Source organism: Peromyscus leucopus, chromosome 5 (assembly GCF_004664715.2).
Source record: "Peromyscus leucopus breed LL Stock chromosome 5, UCI_PerLeu_2.1, whole genome shotgun sequence".
Lineage (NCBI taxonomy): Eukaryota > Metazoa > Chordata > Mammalia > Rodentia > Cricetidae > Peromyscus > Peromyscus leucopus.
Genome location: NC_051067.1, coordinates 88,400,988 through 88,417,761, shown reverse-complemented (window position 1 = coordinate 88,417,761; position 16,774 = coordinate 88,400,988). Strand labels below are relative to the sequence as shown.

Below are 16,774 nucleotides of genomic sequence, written 5' to 3'. Positions count from 1 at the left end.
TCTCCATAGCTATGGGGTTCCCACTGTTCTCCAGTGGCTTTAGAGGAAGAAATCACAAAACAAAGATTTATATCTACTTCACCATCTTTAAATCAATCATAGTATCAATCATAATTACCAAAACACATTTTTTTCATTTTCTTCTATTGTCTTGATGTAGGTTTCCCTCACATGTTTAAGGCTAACCCTGAACTCAGTGTCCTTCCTGCCTCAGTCTTCTGAGTTTGGGGATTAAAGGCATCGGCCACCATGTTCAACTATCATATACTTTGTAGATAATTTTTGCAAAAGCTGTGCATGCATGCTGAGAACTCTATTCAGTTATAATACAGACATTGCAGTTTACTTAAGCCAAAAGGCTTTCTGTCGCTGACCTTTCACCTTATTGTTAGTGTCCACTTTCTTTTTGTCTTTATGCTTGTGACTGAACCCAAGGAACTCTGCTGCTGAGCTGTTCTCGAACCTCTCAGCATTTTTTATTTGTACCCTGTCAGTTGGCGTTTAATCTCAACCAAACATAGATTGCATGTATCAAGTCTTTTCTCAGGACAACATAATAAAGAAACTTTGAAACAGTGAAACCAACAATGATACAAATTTTATAAACATTTATAAAGTAATGTCACCACATTGAGACAGTAACCCTGTAGATAAAAGGACCAGATAGAAGGAAAGTAATGCTTACATATAAATACGACGTACAATAACTCAAGTTGAATTTTATTGTGCCACAAACAGAAAAAACTGACTCCTAATAGATAATGTTATTTGTTTGTTTAGTGTGTGTTCATATCTGTACAAGTGCACATGTGTACAAATGAGTGTAAAAGCCAGAGGATGATCTTGGATTTGATCTCTCAGAGGCTCTCCAGAGTTGAAGACTAGCCAGCTCCAAGGGCTCTGCCTGTCTCTACCTAACTAGTACTGGACTTACACTTGTACACCACCTCACCCAGCCTTTTGTACATGGGTTCTGGCTCTAACTCAGGTCATCATGCTTGGGAGGCAAGAACTTTTCCAAGTCACCCATCTCTCCAGCTCATAATGCTTTTCATATTTTAATATTGCCACCCAGCCATTTAATATCTGCCTGGCTTTTTAAACATGGGACAAATATTTTTCAAAAATCCAAATAATATATTGTTTTGAGAAATAATTATGTGATAATACTTTCCTGAATAAAATTATTGGATTTTGTTCCCCAAAGGAATGCAAAGAGCAGAGCTGACAGGTGATCAGTCAGGACTGGATTCTAAGAAAAAGCTGCCCTACAAGGGATGCTATGAGTTTCACTGAGAGTGACAGTTTATGAGGGGGATGATGTGACCCATCCTATAAGGACAAAACAATCTGTCTTAGGTTTGAAAAGCTTCTTCAGCAAACCACACTGTTGTCCTCGCATAATGCTCAAGGTCATAGAGTCACCCATTCATTAGAGAACAGAATAGAACTCAGGTCCTGCATATAGTGGGTGCATATGTCGGAGAAGATTGTGTCACATTTTACATATCAGTAAAGACTGTGACTACTTAAATGGATGTGTCCTTCAGTTACTAATAATTCTATGAGCTCTGTCTCAGACAGGACTATGCAGTAGAATTGATAGTGACAAGTTACAGCTTGCTTACCTGAGCCACAAAGACTGCCAGTGTCTACAACCTGTGAGTCTTGTCCAGTCACCATCCACATGACACATGCTTTGATGCCACATCAGGCTCACCACAGCATGAGCTTGAATGTGTTGCTGTAATGTATTTTTAACCATGCTTTCCAGCGTCAGAAATTGATGTTAACCCTGAGCCTGGTCACCCATACTTCATTGGGTCTGGAAATGACCTGTGTTTATGGAATGGGGAAATGAAGTGAGGCAATTATACTACAGTGTGTGAACACACACACACACACACACACACACACACATGCATGCACGCACACGCACACACGCACACATGCACGCGCGTGTACGTGTGTACAGGGCATCACTAAGGTCTTCAAACAAAACTGGTATAATCATTTCTAATTAGCAAAGAGACGTTTTCACAGTGATTGACTATTTTCCAGGCTCCGTAATGAATATGTAAGTTACTACCTTTCCCCCCACTTGCAGTAACACTAGATTTTCTTGAACTGTTCACATTGCTTCTTCTGGATGCTAGCAAGAACTCTGTGAGAGAGCACCACACATGTATGGGGTTTGGACTGTGGGCAACTGGCAGCACTGCTTGACTCACCTCCCTTGGCATACCTCTTGCCCAAACATCTATTTTGTATTAACTTGCTTTTCATTGTTGTCTCTGAGTTTCAGAAAGGAGGTCAGGCTGTGTATGAGAGATTATCCTGCAGACAAGATTAAGTCAGGGAGGGCATGCAAGTCAGACAGGATACTCTGCAATCAGCTATCCTGTGGTAAAATATGAGGATACCATGTTTTGGCTACCTATGTTCCTTAGCCCCCAAGTGAGAAGCACACGAATTTATGAATCTTCAGATTTCCCCAATAGATAATAGTTCATGTGCTAGAGGAGCATTTCTAAATAAACCTGTGCTTAAAGGTATAGTTTTTAATTTATTTTAGCATTGGGAGACCATGAACACATATGATACATCATTAGCATATCGTAAAATAAGTGTTCTTCAAGACATCACTTAAGAAAATGATGTAGGTCAATTTTATCATTTGTTAGGAAGGACTTGGTTTCCACCTTGAGTTCTTTTAGGTCCACACATCTGGATAATGGGACAACAGTGATTCAGCTCCATACATTATGACTTGCAGCTGGATGTCTTCTTAACTTTTAACCAACTACCAGTGCTGTCTACAACATCTGGTAGGGACTAAAAAGACAGATACTAAGATATCTGGGCATCTCCAGGTCTATGCTGGAGATTTGCTTTTCCATTTGCTGTATTTGTAACTGGGAATTTGTTCTCAACTCAGTTCCAACACACCTCTGAGACCTACTTGAAAGGAAAAGCCACTCAACATGATCACCTGAGTTTGATCTCTAGAATCCCCATGGTAGGAGGAAAGAGCCAACCCCTGGAGGTTGTCCTCTGGCCTCCATATAGACATATCTATACACACACCACACATATACACACACTGAAAATTTAATGTGCTACAAAATAGTAGTAAGTCTTTATTTCTCAATATGCATAAAATCAGAGATAATGATACTTAATTGTCATTAAATTATAGACTGGACAGAAGCATGAAATAAAAACGCTTCTAAACCAAAAGTAGTCACATAGGCAGGCATTCAGAAAGCTACCAGCCCGGCTAGCCAAAAACCGAACTAACCTCCGAATCCCCAGTCCTGTCTTACTGTGTTCACAGCTTAGATCTGTAAGTTCCTGCTTCTCCCTCCTCTGCTCTGCTATGTGTGGGTGCACAGGGAGTATCTGACCTTCCATCATCCCTACAGGCAGATGTCTGACCTTCTGTCAACTTCCCTCTTCTTCCTCTTTCCTTTTTACTGGGTTTCCAAACTTAAAATGCCCCATCACGCATTTCACATTCTGCCAAGCATTGCATTTGGATGGTCTCCCAATACACCAGCCTTTTCTGCCAGCATGCAATGGCTTAGGAGGAAAAGACAAGAATTCGGTTGAAAGCTCACTTAGATAGGTCTCTGGCTGTTTGGAGCACTTGTATGTCATTGTCAGCCAAAGGAGGGTAATTAGCACACATACACTTTGTACTTCAAAGTACATTCCTCCGTTATCTCTCTAGGGAAAGAAAGTTAATATCTCCACTGTCAGGTTCTATGACAAAAAGATGTCCCACTCCATGTAGGCAAGCTAGAGAGATGGATAGGATAAGGGTTGTTGTGCATTCTGAGCTCCTTAGGGAATTCTGTTTCTGTAGGGTTCTGACAAGTCAACTGATCCTTCCCATTATAAAGGCTGTGAATTCTTTCTATCATTTGAAAGAATTTACACATTCTTTCTATTGAATAACCTTTATTTCTCTGTCTTGCATGCACTCTTTCAGACTTGTATTAACTTTAATTACTGTTTCAAGTGATTACCAATTCTCTGATAGATTTTCAAAAATAATTACCTTTCTTTTTGGAATATCTATAAGAGTTTCTAAGAAAATCATCATAAAGGTAATTTTTTGGTCTTACAGTATGAAGTAGGTTAACAGTATTATCTCAATTTTTTAAAGATTTATTTATTATGTATATAGCATTCTGCCTACATATATGTTTGAAGTTCAGAAGAGGACTCCAGATCTCATTATGGATGGTTGTGAGCCACCATGTGGTTGCTGGGAATTGAACTCAGGACCTCTGGAAGAGCATCCAGTGCTCTTAACCTTTGAGCCATCTCTCTAGCCCATCATCTCAATTTTTAAGATCTGTATTTAGAATACAAGTATCTGGATTTGACATGGATTAATTCCTGGATCTCCAATGGCTCAGTGTCATTTGTTGTCATATTCAATAAACAAAACATCTGTTAGGGGTGACTAAAATGTAATTTCAACTTCTAATTTAAAATCAAAGTGGGGCAGTTAGAGATGGTTTAGCCTATGCTGCTTTCCCTAGGTCTCCCCAGTACCCACAGATCACCTCAAAGGCCTCTGTAACTCCAGTTCCAGGAAAGTCCAATGCTATCTTCTGGCCTGCGAGGATGCACAGACACATGCAGGCAAAACACTCATACATAAGAGAAAAGTAAATAAATAAAAATAACTCACAGAAGGGACTGCTAATAACTTAGAATTTGACCTTTTACATAGTCATAGTTTTATATTTTACATAGTTTTATACTCTAAATCCCTCCAGCATTTAATATGAATAGTCACTCTTTAATTACTATGCTTCTTCTTGTCAACCCACAGAGGTGAGACATTCTGTATTCAATCCATCTTCTCATCCAATTTAGATCATCATTTCCCTCCCATTTCCATCACAAATCTCCAGAAAAGTGGAAATGGCCTTGGCGAGCAGGACAGGGAGAACTAAAGGGTATCTTTATTAGGTAGGTCAGGTAGGTCAAAAGGGAGCCATCTGTTTATGCTAATTAATTAGTACTTGGTGCTCTCTTGATAAACTGGGAATATGGGTGTCTCAGCTTGCCAAGTAAGAGGCCACTTCAAGTTGGAAGTGGTATAGAAGAGAAATAAAATGTACATTTCATGTGCTTATTTCTTCAATGCTTCCCTTATTCTTTTGGAGACTTTTGGTGTACTTTTTTCATTCTATAATTTTCTTTCAATGTTTTACTTCGTTTATGCCCTCCCCGATGCCTCACTGACCCTGTGGGATTACATGCTAAGATCTCACTTCCCTCAAAGGCAAGTGATAAGCTAAAGAAGAGGACTGTTGGGAGAATCGGCTCCTTCTCTATCGTCAGAAAGGAGGGATAAAGAAGAAGGACGGAGAAGGCCTGACCTTTGCCCCCAGGCTGCCTTCCAACCTTCCTCTGTTGCAGCAGCCAGCTGGTAGGACACTGGGATTACCTCCAAACCTGCGTTCCTTCTTTAGCCAAGTTTTGAAAACTCCATTCCTGTTCCTGTCTTCACCTGTTGTTGGATAAAATAGGGTTCATGGAGGTTGGCGTGGGTGGGTGAGGGTGCTCACCCACCTCCCTTCATTGCTAGGACCTTTACCACCTGAGCACAAACAGAAGTGATGATCCACGCACTTCCTTTGACTCACGAAGTCTTGCACTGGTCTGCACACAAAGCCTCCCTTACAAAGACTTTGGCCACTTAGTTCTGCTGCTGTGGAAAGCTGGCTCACGCAGAACAGGCAGTTCAAGTTCAGCTGTTGAAGTACCAGCTAACAAAGAAGAATCTCCCAGGCCTGCTGTAAATTGTCACATGTTTTTGGACTCTGTAATCCAGCCATAATCTATTTCTAGGAGATTTTTAAAAATAAGAAAGATAGTTAATATGTTATTATCTCACTCTTCTCTTTTCAATACAAGCATGGATTTCAATGTGTAATACACAAAAAAGGAATTTCATAAAATCTTTAGTACTGTGTCTGAAACACATTTTAACAATAATTTTGAGGTATTTTCCCTGTGGCTTCTGGTGACAAGTTTCTAAATTAATTGAAGAGGAAATTCTGAACATGTGTAAGCCAAAATATTCATCTCTGAGCAGGTTGGAATTTTGGTATTTGATTTCTTATATTGCCTCCTTCATAAAAGTAGGTGAGAGTACACTAGTAAGTGAAGAGAGTGAACTAGTACACTAGTGAGAGTGAACTAGTACACTAGTAAGTGATGACAGTGAACTAGTACACTAGTAAGTGAAGAGAGTGAACTAGTACACTAGTAAGTGATGACAGTGAACTAGTACACTAGTAAGTGATGACAGTGAACTAGTAAGTGATGAGAGTGAACTAGTAGACAGCTAGTTTTAGTGCAGCACTCTCTTTATGTCTTTCAAGGTTCTGCAGCCTCCAAAAGCATGTAATTGATAATTTTAAGATGGTGCAGCGACTTTCCCCAGTTGTGGTTGTCTGCCTGCTAATACAATCACTCTAATTGTTCAGTTACTTAAAGCAGAGTCATACTGCAGAGTGCAGTGTGGACAGAGAGCACTGTGAAAGCCCTGTTGTCTCTGCAGCATGGCCCCTTCTACTTTGTTTCCACTGTGGCATTTCTATCTATCTATTGTCACGGGACAAACTATCCCACGGCCTCTTACACACAACGGAGCCAGTTAACCGGCTCACAGATCTGCTGGGTCGGGGAGTCTGAAGAGGAAGGCAAGGCAGTTTCTCTCTCTTGTATCTGTGACTTGGGGTAGAAGGGAGAGTGGTCAGGGATCTCTGCAGTGTCTGGAAGCTGGAGTCATGCAGAGGTCTCTGTATTCATTCCCTGGTACCTGGGATAGCTCGACACAAGGCCGTGGTCACCTAAGGGGAGCTTGCAGATGACATGATCATCTCCTAATTTATATTAGATTTATCCTTATAGGAAAAAAAAGAGACTATCTTGAAAGGAAGACTACCAAAGAGAATAATCAGATAAGAGTTGCATAGTCATTACAACCTGGCCTTGGAAAATGCCACTATTTATGTCTTCCTCATTAGTCAAGACAGTCACAATTCTACCCAAATTAATGTGAGAGGACATAGACTCCAGCTCTCTAAGAAGAGCATGCCAAAGAATAAAGGTGCAATGTTTTAAAGCCATCATCACAGGACTGGCTGATTGGATGCTATCCAAAAATAATCTTATGTGTCTGTCCTATTCTATAACAGCACACATTTATAAAGTGGCTGGTTAGTGTTAAAAACACATACACCACCATGTATTTACCTTAAATGTCTTTGGTGGCAAAGGACAGAAACCCCGACTCAAACTATTTTGAACAATAAAGAATATTGATTGGTTAATGTCCCTGAAAAATCCAGCAGTAAGGCAAGCTTCAAATTAGGGTGGTTTCAGTGACCCAGAAGTACAAAGTAGATAGCTTTGCCCCATTTAATCTCTGTGTTCTTCTTAGTGCATTGACATCATTATGCTTTTAACTATGCAGCTAGTCTCTCATGACTAAAGATGCCTATGAACTTGGCACACTCTAGCAATGTAACATCATATGACCATGAAATAATGAAGTCAATCCCACAGTTCCTTGGTGGTATAGCTCAACCCACTGGGAAGAATAGTCCAATTTCTGTTCATGTACAAGCACTCTGCCATTGGTTCTGGTCATTATTTTGTTTAGAACACTTGCTGCTAAAGGAGCATCATTTTGTGAACCACAGAAGATACAAGTATAACATGTAACCCTTTGCTTGCCTGCTCTATTACATAAGGGCATGGCAGACAGGTGCACACTGCTTTGTGAACGTGGTAGCGTTTGCATCCACAAGTGTGTGAGGAAAGTGTTTGCTCTCCTGGATAGTCTCTGTTTTGTCCTGATGAGATTGGCTTTCCCAAGAGCAGCAAATGTCTTTCTCTGTTTTTACAGTTGTCACAGGACTGAATAATGTAGGCAGTTCTGCCACAGCTTTGATTAATTGTACTCTCTACAGTTTACAGTTGTGGAAAGGGGCACAGAGCCAAACCACTCACCCTACACCACACATCAAGCTGGGGTGGAACTGGCATTGAAAGTAATGTTTCTAGAATCATGTCTTTGTTTTCAGAGGCTTCTGAGAGATTCAAATACAGAAGTTAAAAAAAAATAGATAAGAAAGATTTAGGAGTTTGGAATCTATAACCCAGCATAAGAACCTTTATAAAAAGCAAATATTCGCAGATAAAGTAAAAGCCCCTGTTGTGACCCCCTCCCTTCAGCTTTTCTACACATAAGTCTTTCTTCCTTTGTGGAAAGCAACACCTTGGTTTTATTATATTTTTATCCTCATGTATGTTTTTAATATATGTATATATTTATGTATATCAGTTTTATACAATTAAATCATACTATTGTTTTCATTTCTTTTTCTGGCTTAATATATCCATGTTGATATGTGTGACACTGTTTTCTTATTTTATTTCTTAGTGTATGTAATAGCATAGTGAATTAACACTTAAAATTTGCCCCTTGTCTTTATCAACCTTTTCTCCTTTATTGTTTATTATTAGAAACAATAATTCAATTAGGATTTTGCACCTTTTACCTCCAATTGCTTTCTAAAACCCAACTTGAAAAACAGTAAAAGGATACATGTATGGAGGTTGCTCAGAGATTCAATTGAACTGTCTAAATTTGATATTAGAATAATGTGTGCACACGTGGCCAAAGCAGGATCTGTTAACTTTATGGACGTTTCAGGAAGAATGGTGTAAATCAAAAGCAAACCCATGTTAATTCATGATCATGAATCATGAATTTATTCATATATCTGAACTTATCATTGCATCTTGAAAGTTTACAAACAAATAAATAGTCTTTATTAGTGATAACCCTTTTTCAAATTATACCTGATTTTATGCCCTGCATGGATTTTTATTCCTCTCAGCAGCCATTGGTTGCCTGTAGCTCTTCATCTAGGGGCAGGACCTTATAAGTGCCCCCCAACAACTTTGTCATGTCAGTTGGTGTGGTCATTATGCTTGTCTTATTTAGGTTACCGTATTTTTGAGATTTCATGAGTGCATGGGTGGTCTTCAGGTTCTCACCATCTTCCAGGAACTCCTTTATAATGCTCAGGGCCTAAAATTCTATGTCCACAATGAAAACATGTTCAGTTAGTAGACAGAAATGTTTTGTTCTTTTATATATTGGTCTATCTTAAAAATGCCAGAGTAGTTTGTAAATCCCCAAGTAACTGTGCAAGCACAAATAAGACTTGAGGGAAAACTGTAGAGGAGGAGCTCAGGAACTAGTTTGTAAGTTTATTTGAAAAAAAAAAAGTCCTTAAGTTTGTGCTAGGCAGCGTTGGTTACTGTAAGAAAATAACTCAGTTAACAAACATGAAGAGAACAGCTTTATGTTGGCCATCCCAGGCCTTGACTGCTTTGGACCTGTGACATCATGGCAGGAATACATGGCAGAGAAAAGTTACATTATGGCCAGGAAGCAAAAGAAAGGAGGAAGAAAAACCTGGAGTCCCGAAGTCTCCTCTGAGAGCACAACCTGTGTGCCCTAGCGGCTTCCACTAGGCCCCGAGCTCCCAAGGTTGTGCTTTTCCTGGGGACCACGCATTTACTGTGTGGCTTTGGGAGGACAATCGACACCCAAGTTACAGCAAGCATCTTGTGGTCGGTCTTCTCCAAGTCAATACTTTGCAGATTTTTTATTTTGTTGTTAGAACTGAAAGTTATTATTTTTTCAGCTTTTTTCCTTTTATTTATTTTTTTAATTACACTCATGATATTCATTAATTACACTCATGATATTAATTACATTTGTGGAATTCATTGATTACATTCGCAGTATTCATTCAACAACTATATTTATGATATTCATTAATTACATTAATTGTATTGATTTATTACATTCATGATATTATGTACTGATACTACTGTCTGTTTGTGGGGCAATTCTGTCACACAAAACAGAGATTCTGTATTTAGAAAATCATTGTTCTATATTCCTTTCTTCTCCGTCTTGAGATAACATCTAATCTACTGATTCTCTGTGTTGATGTTGTATAATTTTGGTAGGTTACAACTGGAATTTTTAAATGGCTAAAACACATTTATGATGCAGCATACACACTAGGATTAAATGTTATTTCACATAAATTTTATTTTAGAGAGGACATGTGTATGTGTGTATAATATGTGACTTCCACAGGATGTTGTATTAATTATTAATGGAAATATATTTAATAATTAAAGACTGCACATGTAAGGAATAAAATTTAATGGTTTAATATACATATAATGAAATAATCACCCTAGCCAAACTATTTAATGTATCTATTACTTCAAATAGTTATCACTTTCTTTGTATATGAGAAGATATCAAATATATAACAAAGTACATATTAATTAATTAACTGTGATCATCCTACTTTGCAGTTCCAGAATGTTTATCTTACATTAGAGTAAATATATTATTTTACATTGGTTTAAAAATGGTTGAAATATACTTGAGTGAACTGCTTCGAAAGAACTATTGTGATCGTGAAGATCTGAGTGACCAGTGGCTATTGTTTTTCTGGTTGGAACCCAGACTCTGCATCTAAGCAAACGCTGCACTCAGGGCCATGCAATGCTGAGGCATGTTGTCCAGAGCACCCCAACTTTCCAGCCTTCACAGCACTGCCGCCTGTGCCCATGTCTCTCTCTGTTTGTCCTTGGCCTCAAAAGCTCCTGGCGACCCAGAATATTTCCTGTAGGACCCTCTGCACCAACCTGGCCACCCCTTCCTTCAGTCCTGACACCAACACTCTCTTGCATTTAATATGAGCTTGGACATCTATTTGTCCTTACTAGATTCTGGAGATTTTAAAGACAGGTCTTTACAACACAGTCTTTAGAGTCTTTCTCTCATGTTTATATTCTGTTCTGTCAGTCTTATAAGAAATTCATTGTCTTAAAATGACATGTATTTATTTTAAATGATTAAAAAGAAGTTGAAAAATGTATATCATTTTATAATCGTAAGGTGACCAGTTCATTTCTTACTAAGCATTTCTTTCCAATTGACCAGTATAAACACTGGTGTCTGACTGAGTGTGACCTCCCTGGCAATGTGATGTTATCTGTTTTGTTTGTTTGTTTTTGTCAATATCCTACAAGCTAGAGTCACATGAGAAGTGGGACGCCCAGTTGAGCAAACACGTTTATAAGATTTGCCTACAATCTATGGTTTCTTGATTGTCTTGATTAGTGATGGATGTAGGTGGCCCATCTCAGTGGGGTGGCATGTCACCCCTGAGAAGGTGTACTGGATGGTATAAGAAAGAAGGCTGAGCAAGTCAGAAGGAGTAAGCCATGTTCCTCCATAGTCTATGCTTCATTCCTGCCTCCAGGTTCCTAGTTTGAGTTCCTGTCCTGACTTCCTTCTGAGGTGGACTGTGTCTTAGAAGTCTAAGAAAATCAAACTCTTTCTTCCTCAAGTTGCTTTGGTAATGGTGTCTTATCACAGCAATAGTAGCCTTAACTAAGAGAGCATTTGGGGGTCAAACTTTCTCTTTGAGAATCAGCTTTAGTTCCATGATGAAAATTTTACTTTTCAAACTTATGTCATTTAGTAAAATCATGTGTATATTTCAGATAGATGTTTTAAATCTGTTTTCTATAACATAGGATATATAGTGGAAGAATACTCATTGTATTCTATTCTCATGATACCTGAGATGAAATTTGATCACTTTCAGTGAGTGTGTTTCCTCACCACCATTCGTGGTCGTTGGTGTATATGCGTTACCTGCATATTTCACTGAGATGCTACCTCTATCCTCTGGAAACTCTGTCAGGGATTACTTGCTTGTGTCATTTGGCTAATGAAGCATCTGGCACAAACTTTAAACTACAAACTCTTATCACTATTAAAGCAAATCTAGGCTAGTTTTATGATTAGAACTGGGAATGTCTGTTCGGTGTATTCCATGTAATTAGATAAACTAGACTTGGTCCTTAGGTCTTACGTACCTCCTGTCCTTTAGCCTTAGTCTAGGATCTCAGGAATTCCTCATGTCTCAGTTTGTGAGCTGCCTAGCACCTTTCCATACTATGCTTTACAGATCCAATGCTGTTTCCAAGGATCATTTTTGTCCTCTTCGTTGACTCCCGTCTCCTCAGGTGCCGGCAACACTTGGTTCATCATTGCACATGGCCTTTGGCTTTGGTGGGCGGTGTATTTGCTACACCATCTGCTGCCCGCCTTCACTTGTTAGTGTGCACGCATCGGAGCAGCAGCGGGACCCTGGTCCCACGGTTCTCTCCTGCCGTTCACCACTGCCGGTGCTGTCCCCTTCCCTGTCATGCCTGTGCTCCTTGACAGCAGTGGCTCTTCCTCTTTTTGGAAGAAACATTTGGTAACGCTCAGACACAGTTTTCACTGTCAAATTGGAAAGAGTGCTTCTGGTGTCTGAATATAATAATTTCCCAAATAGTTTCTGGATTTCCAGAAGCAGTTGGAAATCCTGTAATAGTCAGTACTTCCCTCTCAAATAAAAGCGAATCTTATCTGATCCCAAATGGCAATCGCATCAAGATGGGGGAAACTTCCTGTCTAGAAACTGGCTTTGTATTTATAAACTGAACTTTCAGATTTCTCTCACACATCATGTCTAACTTAATATACAGCCTCGATCCAGGCTAGCTTCGTAGTGGCAAAGAGATGGTATCTCAAGACATCTCTGACTTATGCAGCAGGAAAGGAAAACATTCATGGAAAACGTTTCCCTCGTTGTTTCATGGGCAGTTTGATATTACCATAGTTAAATAAAATAGAGGGAGATGAAACAGAAGCACCTCATCAGATAAAGTCTAAAACTAAAGAGATTAATATCTTCCCCTTACAAACCTTTTCCTCCGAAAGACATTTCTTGTTTTGAAAGTTGCATTTGCGGAAATGGTGCAAGCAAACTCTAGAGGAAGTTTCATGCTGACATTGTTTCATGGTTTTCTCCTTTGTTTCTTCTCCTTTAGATATTTCACATTTTCAAGAACAGAATGATTTAAAAGGATTGTTGGACAATCTCCATCAAAATATTCAAGCCAAAAAAAGAAAGAATGTAGAAATCATGTGGCTGGCAGCAACAGTAAGCACTCCTCTCCACCTTTTCCCATCACACCATTACCAACAAGCGTTGTCAGGAACCTGTGATGTAGGGTCTGAGCCCCGTACTTTGGTTCCTAGGTTTCATCTTGCATTATCTAGTTAACAAGGCATCATCTCTTTGCTGATCATTTTATCAACAGAGATGGAGAAAGATGAGCTCAACATGGAAAATGCTCCTTATTGACCCTCCTTACTGACTTTGGGCTTGCTTATCACTCCGAGGTCAAAAGGAAGTATCTTGTCAATGTTATGTGGCAATTGGAATTTTGAACTGCCATTGTAGAGACACGTGATTCCAATTGTGTGGTTACCAGATCACTGACTTAAGACTCCTAGACCCATTGTTCAGTTAATGAGCTTGTAAATGTGTTTGTTAGTTTAGGTATTGGCACAGAATTTATTATTGATTGATTGCCATGGGTTAACAAGTTGAACTGTGAATGGATCTCTCTCTCTCTCTCTCTCTCTCTCTCTCTCTCTCTCTCTCTCTCTCTCTCTCTCTCTCTCTCTCTCTTGCTTAATGGCACCTTCAGGGTGAAGATCAGCCTGTTTTCCTGCCTAGACTTCCGTAAGCATTAGGGAGAGAATCATGCTTGTGGTTTTAAGCTTTTCTCTGACAACTTGAGACAGAGTTCATATTAAATTTATGAATTTTGTTAAAATCTCAGATCCTAGGAAGTTTCATTGGAAAAGCATCCCTTCACCAGGAAAGGCACTCTGGAGATCTCTGTGATGAGTCTATGTTTGTAGCCTTGGTTGTTTTACTCCTATAATTCAGAGTTCAGATTCATTAGCCCTGCAGCACACATTACTTAAGCCCCATCAAAAGCATTTAAATCAACCTTTCCTACTATTACCAATGTTACTTAGCCACTTCTGGAAAAAAAAAGAAGGGATAATTTACCATGAAACCACATAAAATAATCAACCAAAAAGAAGACAGAGGAAAGTTCCTGTCATGCCTCCCTGATATGCTTGGAAAAAACATGAAAGGCAACAAAACCAGGAAACACTGCTTTCAGACAGGACGCTTATACTGGTCACACTCACCACCATACCAGCTACAGTGTTCCATGTATCTTCAGATACTATCATGGTTATTAATTCACAAAAATTCACTATAGTAAGCTTTACATTATTTTTCATATTTTGCTGAAAACATAGCATCCAGGAAGTCTGATCATTTGCGAGGCCCTCCAATATCTGGGGACCTTATGAATATGGCATTGCATATATGAGATAAAATCATCTAAAAAGATAGATCAATCATAGATTCATGAAAGCATATCTTCTCTTGGTATATTCTTTTTCCCATTTGAATATATAAACACTTCTCATCAATCTTATCTCTAAATGTTGTTCTGGTGTGTGTACCAATCACATAAGGTTCTTACACAACTCCCCAGTGATTGTGTGTTCCCAGCACTATTGTAAGATGACAGCTCAGTTTCAATACCAGCTTCCTAACCAGAACAACTGAATAATACACCTAAAATGAAGAAATCCAGGAATCCTCCTTGACATTACTAAAGGATTTTATTTTGGTTTCCCTTTGTCCCCTTTATATCTGTCTAATGAAATACTGCCTTTGTGGATCTTTCAGTCTAATTAAAATGCACAGCTCTTTAATTTTTTTCTTTACTTAATTTAAATAATAAAAAGAAAAAAATTTAAGAAACCAAATGTGCTCTGAGTATGTACAAGCAAGCTTGTATCACTCAAAAGCTGTAGAGAGACTGAAAAGGAGACTTTTCTTGCCTGATGTGGAGAAGCATCCCACCTCCTCTTGACTTTAAATGCAAAGCATTAAATATCTCCAGCAGGAGAGGCACATGTGAAAGTAGCAATATATTTTAAGGAATATTAATTCTTTTAAAATTATAACTCAAAAGTATACATTGAGGTCTATTTTATGACTGTGAATATAGTCAGCTTTTGAAAATGTAAAATACTATTTATTTGAAATAATTAAAATTTTCTAAGTAAAAAGAGATGATATGATAAAACCATACTCTCATTTTTCTTTAGCTACTTTTATTGGAAATAGAAAGGAGTAAAAATCTGAATTAATAGGGACATATAAATCTTAATTTAAGTACCAAATTATAATTAAAATACAGTGAAAGAAATCCTCAATAAAAACAGTTTTAATGTTTCTTCTCCAAGCAGGCACTTTTAATGCCCCGTTGATTACAGATAATAAAGTAGATGGTTATTGTATCACATTAAATTTGTCTTAAATGCACATTGATTAGCATTGCTGATGCTGCAGTTAATTATTGATATCTCATCTCAGAAACCATCATGGGCTAGAAGAAAATGGAGCATAGGGTCTACATGTTAAGTGTAAGACAATGAGAAAATGAGTATTCCTGGGTCAGAGACCATTGTCTGTCTTATAATAACAAAAGTCACAGAGGGACACCAGATATACTGAAGTTAAAAACGTGGTGTTTGGACTTAGGCAGACCTGCATTTCCAGCCTGTTCCTGCTCTGCTGTGCACGGACAGGTTACACAGTTTACATAAGTTTCTGTTTTCCCCACTGTAGAGTGAGGGTAGTATGGCTTCCGCCAGGGCTCATGCTCACTTCATTAGAAGAGTATATCTATTGTCACTTGTAACTCTGTGCTGTGTGACAATCAATGTGAAGTAATGGTAGCCTATTTAGTGTTCCCAATATTGCCATAGGGTTCCCTTATCTATATAGATATTTTGAAGCATAAATTTAAGTCCAGAAAATATTTTTATTTCCAATAGGTGATTTTAATATTTTTTGTTATTTGAGAATTTTATACCTCCATATAATGTGTTTTGATCAAATCTACCCAAATCACTTCCCTCTAATTCCTCCTCTCTACCCACACCACCACTTCCCCTCCCAGTGTCTTGTGCTCTCTTTTAAACATACTGACTTTTTTAAATCCACTTAGTGCTGTCTATATGTGAATGCATACAGAGCCATCTAAGGAGCGTGAGTAGCCTCTCAGATACAGCAACTATGATGTAAACTGACTCTACCTCCCCCAGCAGTCATCAATTTCCAATAGTTTCTCAGCTAGGGGTGGGAACTCATGAGACCCTCTCATATCAGTAATAAGATTTTTGGCTTGTTGATCTTAAAAAATAGCTTTAGGTAAACATCAAGCATTTAATCTGGGATAAGCTAAATGACTTGCTTCATTTTCAGCCAAGCTATTGCTCCCGAGCTGTAAGTGACATTTATGCAAATCAGGCATCCTGCATGCCTCCTCAGTGGGATCTGGGACATCTCATGTAGTGGCTGGTAGCCCCATACCCACTCAAAGAAATAAAGAAGTTAAAGTTAGCCTTCTAGCTTAGCAAAGGACAAGGCAATGTGCTGAATTTCTAGGGTAGACAGAACTACTTGATTCCTTGTTTTCATTTGTGTCTTGTAGATTTGTCGCAAACTCAATGGTATTCGCTTTACCTGCTGTAAAAGTGCCAAAGACAGGACCTCGATGTCAGTGACGCTGGAACAGTGCTCCATCCTGAGAGACGAGCATCAGTTGCACAAAGACTTTTTCATCCGAGCCTTGGACTGTATGAGAAGGTATCAAATATGTATTAAATTCTGTTTATGTTAAGGTCACT

General features: G+C 38.7%; 1 protein-coding gene across 9 annotated transcripts in view; it reads left to right on the top strand.

The window, feature by feature from the left end:
• Inpp4b (inositol polyphosphate-4-phosphatase type II B) overlaps positions 1-16,774 on the top strand; it is a 726,443-nt gene that overhangs the window by 669,734 nt on the left and 39,935 nt on the right. For all 9 annotated transcript variants that reach the window (XM_037206141.1, XM_037206136.1, XM_037206137.1 and 6 more), the window contains 2 exons: positions 13,027-13,139; positions 16,579-16,733. In XM_037206141.1, the coding sequence (XP_037062036.1) occupies positions 13,027-13,139; positions 16,579-16,733 (268 nt within the window). The remainder of the gene's footprint in view (positions 1-13,026; positions 13,140-16,578; positions 16,734-16,774) is intronic.